The following is a 12,231-nucleotide window of genomic DNA, read 5'->3' on the forward strand; positions in this document are numbered from 1 at the left end:
GCGTTGGAATTAAGATCTTTGGAACAGTATTGATTTTAAGACGGAAAGGGGGGTCTGGGGTGTAAGGGTATAAAAAACCAACCAACCTTACCTCCCGCCTTGGAATTCATATTGTGTATCGGTTCCAAGGCAGAAAAGCAGTAAGAGCTAGGTAGGTAATTGGCATTAAGTGACTTGCCCAGGGTCACACAGCTCGAAGTGTCTGGGGCCGCGTTCGAACCCAAGCCCTCCCTGCTATGAGCCCCTAGGAATTTCCCGAGTCTGAGGGTGGTACCCGCAGGGGAGGTCACCCTCCTGTCAGTTTCCCCCCACTGCAGCAGTGTCCAGCCCAGAGGGTGAGGGATGACAGACACTGACAATCATTAAACCAGCCGAGCCAGATTTCCCAGCACCTCCCGCCCGCCAGCCTGGGACGGATAATATGCAAATCACCGAGGGCAGGGAGCCTGGGTCCCGGGGCCAGGAAATCCCCTTGGTCCAATGAGGCTGCCCGCCCCAGCAGCTCAGGTTACAGCAGCGAGCCGCCTATAAATTGCTTGAGCTCTGGGAGGAGCCCGCCTTAGGGTTTATTTAGGGCGGAGGGCGAAGGGGCTCCACGAGCCGCTCCTACGCTGGTCAGTTACCTGTTGGCCTTCGCTTGCCACCTGGATTACGCGCTGCTGTTGGCTGCCCCTCCCCGCGCCTGCCCTCAGTGCCCGGGCCCGCACTCCGGTAGGTCCCCAAGTCACCCCCGCCCCAGCTCCCTAGGGATTTACTGTAGGGCGTAAGCGAGCGGGGTGGCCACGCGTCCCCCTATTTTTGTGCAGGAGGGATTTTCTGCTCTTCTACTGCCTTGTGTCAAGGTCGGGATCCCAAGCCCGTCAGAGGGGCCTGAACCTGTGCTTTGGGGCTTCTGGTCTGAGGGGTCCTTCGGCACGTTTCCTCGTCCTCAACTGCCCCGACGCTTGGGGTCTGGAGAAGGGAATCTTGGCTGAGGAGAAGGCGAGGTCCGCATCCGAGCCATGGCTGCTTTTCCTCCCCCAAACGGTTGGGTCTCAGCAGGCGGTAGATGGAGCCTTAGTTGCCAGGCCAGCTGCTTGCCCACAAAGCTCTGCCGTTTCTTTTCGACCTTGATTCCCAGCCCTAATCTCGGGACTGTCCTGGGATTCTTGGTGTGAGTCCCCAGGGTCTGGGAGATGCTGGCGCTCCCCCGGTCCACTGAAGCAGAGACAAGGCTGCCCTCCTGACTATCTCTCTTGTTTCCACTAACTGGATGAATGACCTTGGCCAAGTGGCTTCATCTATCTGCGACCTTCTTTTGCGCATCTCCACGGAGACTAGTTGGGAGATTTGAATTCCTTCTAGAATAGAAACTCTTTCATTCCCCCGTGGGGGTGGGGGAGGGTGGGCTTCTTAAAGGGAGAATGAAAATGGACTATTTATGGGGTTTGTGCCCAGGACTGCCCAAACCTCTGAGCTCTGATCAGGGGAGCAGAAGGTGCCTAATAACCAACCCAATTAGAAGGTTGGGCTCTGCTCTCTGACTCCAGGTTTTCTTCCCTCTGCGACTTTAACCACAGGGAGGAACCTCATGGCTGCATCCTGTGAGATCAGCAACATTTTCAGCAACTATATCAGCGCCATGTACCAGGCAGAAGACCCAACCCCGGCCCCATCAACCACCTTGGGTGGTGACGACCTGGTGCTGACTCTGAGCAATCCTCCGATGCCCCTAGAGGGCACAGGTGGGTCCTGGGAGCTCAGAGAACCTGGGGAAGTGGAATGAAATCATCCAAAGGGCTTGTGGAGGGTCTTAGATGCCATCATCCCCCAAAAGGGGATAATAGAGATTTTAGAAAGAAGGTTAGAGAGAGGGATTCCTGAGGGTGAGGTGGGACTGGGGCTGAGGTGGCCAGAATGATGAGGTAGAGGTGCTTCCCCTGTCCCATTAACCTAGTGCCCTCTTCCTTTGTTAGACAAAACCAGCTGGTCAGGGATGCTGCCCCAGTTGTGGTCAAAGGCCCAGGTCCTAGAATGGATCAGCTATCAGGTGGAGAAGAATAAATATGATGCTAGCGCCATTGACTTTTCTCGATGCAATATGGACGGGGCCACGTTGTGCAGCTGCCCCCAGGAAGAGCTGGGCCAAGTCTTTGGACCCCTGGGGGATGAGCTCTATGCCCAGCTGCAAGATCTCTGTGAGTCCCAGGGAGGCTGCTGTCCCCCACATATCCCAGGGTTAAGAGCCACCAATTGAGTTGCCTGTTCCACCCCCCTCCCCACAGAGAGCACAGCCCCTGAATCTCCAGGGCTCCAATAGTCAACCTGGAGGGCAGGTTGCGATACTGGGGGTTTGATTCTCTCCTTGGTTTCACTAAAAGGGGTCTCAGGTCCTGGCACGCTGGCATATTTAAGTAGGAGCCAGAGTTGGTATAAACTAAGCCATGTCCTGAGAATAAATTTAGGGAAAGTGAGTAAGGCCTTGGGTGGAAAAGAGACTAGGTTCCCAATCAACAGCCAGAAGGAACCCTGGGAAAAGGGGACCAGAGGGACCTAAAATGCCCTGCTAATAAACTTACACAACTGGCCCCTACCTACCTCCCCCTCATCCCTCACATTTTTCCTAATACTTTCCTTCTCTCTAGCTTCTGGTACATCTGATGAGCTAAGCTGGATCATTGAGCTACTGGAGAAGGATGGGCTCACCTCTCAAGATATCATGGGGGACTGGATCCCCTTTGGTAAGAGTCCCACCTTATTTCTTAATCCCTCCTTCCTGAGCTGATCCCAGCAGCTTTTTACCAGATGCCCTCCAACCAGTCCAGGGTGCAATAACTTCCAAATCTCCATGACTGGGCAAACCATTTAGCCTCCTAGACCTCAGTTTCCTTTATTAATGGAACCTAGGGGTTGAGGCAAGAAGGGGGAAGGAAATGAGGGTATTGGATAAACCAATCTCTTAGGAGCCTTCTGACTAAATCTAGGACCTGGCAAAATCTGAAAGTCCCTGGGACCCAGTCAAGTGTCCTTCCCCTCCCCAGGAAAAACGCCAATACTACAGGTTCTAAGACCCTGGTGGAATATGCCTGACTACCTTCCCAGAGAACCCCACCCAGTTCCTGCTTTAGCCAGCTGATCCTTACTATCTTCTCTCCTCAGATCATGGCAGCCCCTTCAACCAAGATGTGTTGGATGACTCAAGGCTGTCCAGTCCCTATTACCCAGGAAGCTATGGGGCAGGGGCTCCTTCTCCAGGCAGCTCAGATGTGTCCACTTCAGGTGAGAGTCCCAAGCCCTCAGCCCTTCTATAACCCCCAGTGTCCTTTAAAAGGAGAGAAACCAAGGCCAGACCTACAAGAAGGGCAGATTCAGCCAAGGAAAAACAGCTCAGCCCGGTTCAGATAAACCCAAGCTGAGGGTGGCCAAGAGGTTGTTTGCTTGCTTAGGGAATTCACCTTGTTTCCTCTCTTCCTGATCTAGGGACTGGAACCTCTCAAAGCCCCCACTCGGATTCTGGGGGGAGCGACGTGGATTTAGATCCCACAGACAACAAACTCTTTTTTCCCAGTGGTGAGTGAGGACTTAGAGGGTATGGAGGTAGCCCTCCCTGTGTGGGAGGGCAATTCCTGATCCATATGAGGAGGGTGGCTGCCTGGAGAGGGCATAGAAAAGGCATAACTAGGAAAGTTATCAAGGCAAAAATGGGCAGTACTTGGCTAGGCTGGCATGGAGTATGGGATTGGTGGAGGATCAGAGATCAGAGAGTGGGGGGAGCAATGGGTGGCTTGAGTGCCCCAGGGAGGCAGTCTGAGTTAGATGGGGGAGGAGGCTGACTTTGGAGGAACCTGAGGCCAAGTGGAAAAAAAATGACTGGCCAATAGAAGGGGGGAGCCAGGTGAGATTCCCCTGAAGTCTTGAGTATATGACCAAAACAGTTTTTAATGAGTGAAGGGAATGGCAATAGGCCTAAGGAATCTTGACTTCCAGGCTGAACTGTTTGAGTTCCTGGCTAGGGAATGTTAGGGTGGGAGAGAAAGTTTTGACAGATGTCATTCTTATACATTCAGATACATTTCCGGAATAGCTGGAAAATAAATTGGAATCTAGCTCACTCCTCATTTTCCTGTTTCTTCCCTCCTAAGACAACTTCCCTGACTATAAGAAAGGGGATCTGAAATACGGGAAGAGAAAACGAGGGCGGCCCCGAAAGCTGAGCAAGGAGACCCGAGAGTGTCTGGAGAGCAAGAAGAGCAAACACGGTAAGGCTCTATAGATCTATGCCCAGCCCTGGGCAGCCCTGGGAGTGGCCCAGAGTTGCTTCTGTTTTGGCTTGCTAAGAAGGGGTAAATGGTGGGGCCCTTTCTCGGCTTGATGATGCCAGTTAGTAGAGCTACACCCTTTGGCCTGGACAGCTTCCTCATCTGTCAAGTGCAGTTAAGGATAGCCACTCTGTTAAGTAAGTTGGGTTTTATTATATAGTTTAGGAACCTGAAGAAGGGAAATTTCCCCAAGGTCCCCTCGCTGTTTAGTGGCAGAACCAGGAATCAAGAGCCATAGATTGTAAGAGAGATAGAAGGAACCTCAGAGCTCCCTCTCTACTACAGACAGCCTTTTCTTTATACACATGAGGAAACTGAGGCACAAAGCAGCACCTGGAAGCCCTGCTACTGGCTGTTAATCAGGGTCAGGACTCCAATCCCCTGACTCTTGGCTCAGTGGTCCTATCATGAATGCTCCCCTTTTTACTGTGGTCTCCTGACCCTTAAGGCAGCCAGTGAGAGAGCCCAGGAAACCCGAAGAGTTTGGCCACATTGCTTTTATCCCACTAGTTAATGAATAAACACTGATTAAGTGCCTTTGTATTGTACAGATGTACAAATAAATGCAAAGGAAGCACTCCACAGTTAGGGCTGGTGGCTGTATGTTCCCTAGCTTGGTCTCATGATCATTATAAGAGGGAAAAGAGAAAAATGGTAGGTAAGGAATTATGTTTTTAGAGGGACAGCTAGGATAAGGTGCCAGGCCTGGAGTTGGGAGGACCTGGGTTCAAATTTGACCTCAGATACTTCCTAGTCGTGTGACCCTGAGCAAGTCACTTAACCTCAATTAACCTAGCTTTTGCCGCTCTTCTGTCTTCGAACTGCTATTAAGGCAAAAGGGATGGGCTTTCAAAAAGGAAAAGGTGGAGGGGGGAGGAGTGGAACGGGAAGAAGGGTTCACCGGGCAAGGAGACGGGTCTGAAGTTGCCCAGCCGGGTCAAGGAGTGAACGAGCCACGTGGGGTGGCCATGGCCCAGGGGCCCTCTGGATCTGGCCGCTGGTGCAGGGGCCCCATTCTACTCTTGTTGCTGGTCTGGACTGGACAGTGAGGGGGCCTCAGTGAGTCGGAGGGAGAGAAGGAGCCCGGGGCCTTTCCTCGCCTACTCCTTGGCTGACTGGCTTTGTCTTCAGCTCCTAGAGGTACCCACCTATGGGAGTTCATACGCGACATCCTCATCCACCCAGAACTCAACGAGGGCCTCATGAAGTGGGAGAATCGGCACGAGGGCGTCTTCAAGTTCCTGCGGTCTGAGGCTGTGGCCCAGCTGTGGGGGCAGAAGAAGAAAAACAACAGCATGACCTACGAGAAGCTGAGCCGGGCCATGAGGTGGGCGCTCGGGAGCGACGGCGAGGGGGCTCCGGAGGGCCTCACCGTGACGTGGACGAGGGCACGGCTAAAGGCTGCCGGAGCCAAGGCTTCCCCTAGAGCTTCCGGCTGCCCAGTGCCGTCCCTCGTCCAAGCCGCCAGGCCCGGCGGGGGCTCGAGACTCCTCCCTGGGTGCGGGGGCAGACAAGAGGGCAGGAGATGGTGGCGCTGGGCGAGGTCAGCCTCCCTGGCCTCCTGCGCAGAGGGAGCTGAAGGGAGGCTGGTGGGAGAAGAGTGGAAAGCTGGAGGGAAGGGAGCAGTGCCTGGAAGGCGAGAGGGAGAGGGGGGATGCTGGGCTGGCTCCGAGCCGGGTCATGGACAGACTGCTGGATGTGAAACAATCCTGGGTGACCCTTCTGGGCCATCGTTAGCTCCCTTATCTGTACAATGACGGGGTTAGATGAGATGACCTCCAAGGACCCTTCCAGCTGCTGAAGGGACATTCCATGTCAGCTGGCTCCATTTTGTGGAGGAGATAAAGGGGCCTGGGGGAGAAGGACTTGCCCGAAGTCCCCCCTGGCAGAGGAGGAGCTTCAGGGCGCCTGGGAGCGCGTTCCTCCTTCATTTCATTGTCCCCGCCGCAGGTACTACTACAAACGGGAGATCTTGGAGCGCGTCGATGGCCGCAGACTCGTCTATAAATTTGGCAAGAACTCCAGCGGGTGGAAGGAGGAGGAGGTCGTCCTGAGCCGGAACTAAAGGAGAGCCGTAGGGACTTGGGAGCAATAAGCTTGCCCCCCGGACCGGAGCTTTGTTCAGACGTTCCTGGACCCCAGCCCTCCGGCCCCTCAAGGAGGGGGGGTGGGTACCCAAGCTGGCGCTGGAAGCCAATGGGTGTGCCCCAGTGGAGTGAAACTGAACTTTGGCCTGCCGCGGGTTTGTTGTCAACAGTTGTCATGGGATATGGAGACCTGGGGCCCCTCCCTCCTTTCTTTCCTCTTGGAATGACAAGCCCTCCGAAGGGACCCCAGCCCTGGTGCTGCCGCCTGACACCGAGAGGGCTCCGAGCTGGGGTCCTGGGTGTCAAAGGAGAGCCAAGGACCCTTTTCTCCAAGAGCCCCGGACTGGCATTATGGAGGGCCACACGGGCGGCCTCTTGAAGACCTAGAGAGAAGACTTGCCAGCACCTTCCCTCCAGGCCTGCCTTTTTCCTACGCTTGGACTGCGCGGGTCGTGGGTCAGAGCACTCCCTAATTTATGTGATATAAATATGTAATATGTACATAGAAATCTTATTTTTTCAATGATATCCCTCGCCCCGTACACTCCTTGACCTCCGCCTGCGTGTGAGGACCAAGACCAAAGACAATTGTTGGGGGGCCGGTCACCCCAGATTTCACGGCCGCCCCTTGGACCTGGATGGGTTTGGTTCTTCCTATGGCCCCATCTGCTGCAGGGGCTGACTAACCAAGGTGGTGAAACTGGTCCCTAGGATTCCTGGTCACTCTTCTTGTCTCCAGAATGGATCAAAAAGTTGCAATAAAACATCTTCTGAGTTTTTGCTTTTGTTTTTAACTTTTGGCTTGGTTGTCTGTCCTTTAGGGTCTTGGGTTTTTGTCATTGGATAGGATTGAGGGGATGGGGATGGGGTCAAAGGTCGTTGGGATGAGGGAGGTCATTAATAAGGGTATCTCCAGAGGGAAGAAGGTGAGATCTTATAGATGCATTGATCGAGGAATTCCTCCTGACTTGATAGGAAATGGTGGGAGGGAAGAACCCCCATCTTTTGGCGAGACACACTAGGCACTCAGCCTGTTTTCCTCTCTGAAATGGGAGGATTGTCTTTGGGAGAATTATAGTCAATGTTTAATTCGGTTAATAAACAAAAAGTGCCTATTATGTACCAGGCACTTAGCTATGCCCAAGGCCCTGTAGATTTTTATAGCCATAACTATTAGCTCTGGGTCCTGTGACAGGAACATCATGAAGAGTAGTGAATTTGGAATTGGGGGATCTGGGTTCAAATTGCACCTTAACTACCTCCATCACTTTGGAGAGTTCACCATTGTGAGTCTGTTTATCCTTACCTGTACAATAAGAAGGTTGGGCTCCAAGCTTCTGAGGTCCTTTGTTCCTTTTCAGCTCTAAATCCATGCTCCTAGGCAGTGGCACAAGCTAGTCCTTCCAGTTCCTTAAAGGTAAGAAAAAATACTACCTGACATTCACAGTACCCCTGAGAGATGGATGCTACAGCTATCAATTCATTTTACAGAGATGCAACATGGAAGAGTGCATAGAGCTACTGATCTCAAAGTTGGAAAGTTATGGGTTCAGTTCGTGCATCCATCACACTGAGTTATCCTCAGGGCTCTAGACCTGCACTGATGGAAAGTTTCTTCATATGGGAATTCCTTAAAGCAATGAGATCACAGGTTCCAGATTTGAACTCAAGTCTTCTAACTCCAAACAGCACTCTGTCCACTCCATGATGCTCAGTAGATTTATTGGTAGTAAGAAGCAGAAAACAAAATTTCAATTGGGTCCATTTGAAAGCCAGCCCAGTGTCACTGTTCATGATGGGAATGGGGGAGTTTGGGATTATGAAAGTAGTAGAAGATGGCCAGTACCCTTGACCAATTTAAGTTTACTTAGAAAAATTGCTTATATCCATTGATTGGTTTCAAATGACTTCAGAAAATTTGCCCGAGAGGACATCTGGGTGGCTCAGTGGATTGAGAGTCAGGTCCTAGATTCAAATGTGGCCTCTGACACTTCCCAGCTGTGTGATCCTGGGCAAGTCACTTGACCCCCATTGCCTAGCCCTTACCACTCTTCTGCTTTGGAGCCAATACATAGTATTGACTCCAAGTCGGAAGGTAAGGGTTTAAAAAAAAAGAATTTGCCCAGAAACTCATGAGATCCAGTCAGGAGATTGTAGTCCTCATCCTCAGTTCTTAATCATTTGAACTATGAGATGGGCCTCAGTTTCCTTTTCTGGATGAACAAAATCAAGTCCAGAAAAGTTGCAATTTTGCCAGAGTAAGACCCAGCATTCAAACCCAGGAAGTTCTCTTAAGACTTCCAACCTGATACCTAAACCATTATGATATAACACAAGAAAGGGGGTTGGCTAGGATGAACCCTAAATTACAAATCTGGAAATGGCAGAATATGGCATGTAAGAAATATAAGTTTGATTACTCTGTTTCCACACCTTAGTTATTAGGGGAACAGTTGAAATATGATTTTATTTTCCCATGAATTGCCATCATGTAATCACAGATATTATCTCATGGGGAAAAAAAAATCCTTGGAAATGAGTGAAGAAAGTTGGCTGTGTAACAAAAATGCATCAACCCAATAGTTGATTTCTGCTATTTTTATTGAAAGGTTCTTCCTCCAATGTCCTTTCCCTGGATTTCAGGAGTTTCTCCCATACTTGGGGATCTTAGTGACTAGGGCCAGCTAGGTGGCTCAGTGGACTGAGGGCCAGGCTTGGAGACAGGAGATCCTGTGTTCAAATAGGGCCTCAGATAAGTTCTAGCTGTGTGACCCTGAGCAAGTCACTTAACCCCCGTTGCCTAACCCTTAATTCTCCTGTCTTGGAACTAATGCATAGTATTAATTATAAGAAAGAAGATAAAGATTTTTTTTAAAAGGCTTAGGAATCTTTGAGATCATTCCCCCCAATGTAATCTGTAATCCATAAAATGATGTCTTTTTAAAGTTCCATTTTGATATGATTGGTGTCTTTTGTATCCTACATGTTTTATTTCATGCACTTAAAATACATTATTGTGAGAAGCCGTCTGTAGGTTTCACCAGCCTACCCATTAATTACTTTTTAAATTTTTATTTAATTAATTTAATTTATTATTTAGTAAATTAATATAATTAATTAAGAAACCACCCCCCCTTCCCATCCAACACCTTCATTGTGCAGTAGAAAAAAGAGATGAAGTGATTTATAAAGGTTCCCCAGGCAAATCCTAGGTTCTTTCCACTATACAAGGATACATTCTATGGATACTCTCCTTCAGTCTGTATCAAATTGCCTCTCTTGGGGAAGTAGGAAACCTATTGGCTCAAGAGTTCAAGGATGTTGGCTCCCATTCTGCCTCTGACCAGATCTGTGTCCTATCCAGCAGCCATTTCCATATCACAGGGTGGGAAGAGACCACATGATGCAATGACATGGGATCTGGGCTTCATTTTCCCTAATCTGGAGGTTATGAGAAGGCAAGGGACATGGGTCAGTGTACCAGAAAGTGAGCTACAACTTAGTTGGGCAAGAACCCTAGCCTGAGACTTGACAACCTGAACTTTCTTGGCAAGGTAGGAAAGAGCTCAGAATTTGGACCCAGGGGATCAGAATTCAAGTCCTGACTCTGCTGGTCCTATGAAACCGTGGGCAAGTGAATTCACTTCCTTGGGCCTTTGTTTTCTCATTTGTAAGATGAAGGGACTGGTAGGGGGCTTTAGAAGCCTCTGCATCTGTGACCCTTTGATCTATTGATTAGATAATTGCCACATGTGATAGAGCTGTCCTTTGAAACCCTCCCTTTCCCATAGGTGTTATTGGCTATCTCCTGGTGGATACTTATAGAGAGAAACTTCTATTTGATCCATGTCTTAAACCTCAAGTTCTGTATATTAAATTACTGAGAAGAAGCACTTCAATAACCAGCCTATCAGTACGGGAAGAATATAGAATAAAGTAGGGACGGGGAAAGGAGATTCAAAGCGGAGGTCGATATGTATGTGAAATTTTACAGCTGAAGACAGGAAAGGAAAAGGGGGCTGAAATCTGCTCCCCAGGGGAGTTGGAAAACAGAAGCCACAACATCCCATCCTGACATCCATCTGCATTTGATGAAAGCTTTGCAGATAAGGGCAGGAGGAGTTGTATAAGAGATGGAGGACTCCCAAAGGTGAGTCTAAGGTGCTAGAAATGAAATCCCCAAAAGATCTATCTGCTTTTAACAGTTGCCTCTTTCTACATGTGTACTTTCTCCCCTCTGCTGTTTTCACAGGAAGTAAGTGGACTCCTGGTTTCTCTGTGGCTGAAGGAATTTTAGGAGTTGTCCTCAGGGCCAAGAGATGCTTAAAAAGGATGATAAATGATTGGAGAGAGCTGAACCTAGTCGACTGAGGAAGAAGGGAGACAGTTGGAGGAAACGAGGCAGGGAGATTAAGTTTTATGACAAATAGTTAGCTAAGGGGACAACTAGTTTGTTCAGTGGATTGAGAGCCAGACCGGGAGATGGGAGGTCCTGGGTTCATATTTGGTCTCAGATACTTCCTATCTATGTGACTGACCACAGGCAGGTCCCTTAACCCCCATTGTTTAGTCCTTCCCACTGATCCCTTGGAACCAATACACAGCATTGATTCTAAGACAGAAGGTAAGGGTTTAAAAAAATAATTGGCTAGCTGGTTCTAGCATTCATTTCTCCCCTTCCACACTATAAGATTCTCCATCCCACTGAGGCAAGCCCCTTCATCTTCATAGCCTGAGGATTATTAAAGGAGACGGTGACAGACAACTGGATCCTGGAAGGAGCCATCTGGGGTCTGATAGCTGGTCAAGGACAATCTAGGGGCCAGAGCTGGAAGTGCTTGCTAAGTATCTCAGGTCCCAGGCACTTTCCCTAAAGAAGTCCTTAGTTCATAGATTATAAGATTTTGAGCTAGAAAAGACCTTATAGACCAACTACTCTAACCTCATCCCATTTTATAGACAAGGAAAATGTGTCCTGGAAAGAAACAACCAGTCCAAGATGACACAAATGGTAGCAGAATCAGAATTTGAACCCAATTCCTTTGATTCCCATACTGCCTCTAAACATCTCCTCTGCCCACAAACATTCAGCCACCTCTATTCATCTTTTACAACAAATCTGCACTCCTTAGTCGAGGATTAAGGGATCCCCACAAGCTATGAGGGGGGCATTCTTTCATCATGACTCCCAGATTGAACTTTTCCCAAATGAGAGAGAGGGAGGGAGAAAGAGACCCCAAAGAGGTGACTAGAAAAAGGAATAAGGCTACACCCAGCTGGGGAAGTTGCCCCTCCACCCTGCACCCTGTTTGCCCAGAAATAGGGTGGATAACAAGGTAAGAAACTCACAAAGTTCATTTTCTTCCCTTCCTTTGATTGCTATGTGGGTGTGCCCTGGGTGTGGGGTAGCAGCACTGTGACTATGAACTGGGGGGAGGAAAGGGGGCAAGGGGGTGTTTATTGTGTCACTGGCCTGTTTGAGATGCTGCAGGGAACTGGTGGTTGCTGGGTGCTATCTGTTCTGTGTCTGTGTGGCATGCTACCTTACTATATGGGTCAGAGAGCGGTCAAGCAGCTTCTTTGTTTGGGTGTGCCCGTCCAGGCTGGCCCTGTGGCTGCTCAGTCTCTACACACATACCTGATACAAATTGTCTCTGGCTGTACACTGAGCTGCTGGGATGTACAGTGGTACTGCTGGGCTATGAATCATGTAGTGGGGTGGACTTCGGGTCAGGAGCCTTGAGTTCAAATCATAACTTTGACATTTATGACCTTGGACAAGTCCTTGAAGGTTATTAGGATAGAGAGAATGCAAAGGATTTGAAAGATATTGTAGAGACAGAATC

General features: G+C 49.6%; 1 protein-coding gene and 1 long non-coding RNA gene across 3 annotated transcripts; one reads left to right on the plus strand and one right to left on the minus strand.

Annotated features, from left to right (window-relative positions):
- The first annotated feature begins 535 nt into the window (after positions 1-535).
- Positions 536-7,179, plus strand: ELF3 (E74 like ETS transcription factor 3). 2 transcript variants are annotated; one of them, XM_001363820.3, is made up of 9 exons: positions 536-711; positions 1,560-1,724; positions 1,956-2,177; positions 2,625-2,720; positions 3,139-3,258; positions 3,460-3,549; positions 4,122-4,238; positions 5,430-5,625; positions 6,249-7,179. In XM_001363820.3, exons 2-9 carry the CDS (start codon positions 1,571-1,573, stop codon positions 6,361-6,363), a joined length of 1,110 nt encoding a protein of 369 aa, XP_001363857.1. In that variant the 5' UTR covers positions 536-711; positions 1,560-1,570; the 3' UTR covers positions 6,364-7,179. The 2 variants fall into 2 exon arrangements, with proteins under 2 accessions (XP_001363857.1, XP_007481201.1); XM_007481139.3 differs by lacking the exon at positions 1,956-2,177 and having other exon boundaries at positions 537-711.
- On the minus strand, positions 5,447-11,863 carry LOC103095448 (uncharacterized). Its single transcript, XR_461504.3, has 3 exons — positions 11,735-11,863; positions 7,692-7,795; positions 5,447-5,563 (listed from the first exon to the last, which is right to left on the minus strand). It is a non-coding gene; the product is annotated as an uncharacterized LOC103095448 (long non-coding RNA).
- Positions 11,864-12,231: the final 368 nt, after the last annotated feature.

Source organism: Monodelphis domestica, chromosome 2 (assembly GCF_027887165.1).
Source record: "Monodelphis domestica isolate mMonDom1 chromosome 2, mMonDom1.pri, whole genome shotgun sequence".
In the NCBI taxonomy this organism is placed as follows: domain Eukaryota; kingdom Metazoa; phylum Chordata; class Mammalia; order Didelphimorphia; family Didelphidae; genus Monodelphis; species Monodelphis domestica.

Coding starts and splice junctions, on each gene's coding strand:
- ELF3 (XM_001363820.3), top strand. CDS start 1,571: ATGGCTGCATCCTGTGAGATCAGCAACATTTTCAGCAACTATATCAGC. Junction 3,550..4,121: donor CAAACTCTTTTTTCCCAGTG/GTGAGTGAGGAC, acceptor TTCCCTCCTAAG/ACAACTTCCCTGACTATAAG. Junction 5,626..6,248: donor AAGCTGAGCCGGGCCATGAG/GTGGGCGCTCGG, acceptor TCCCCGCCGCAG/GTACTACTACAAACGGGAGA.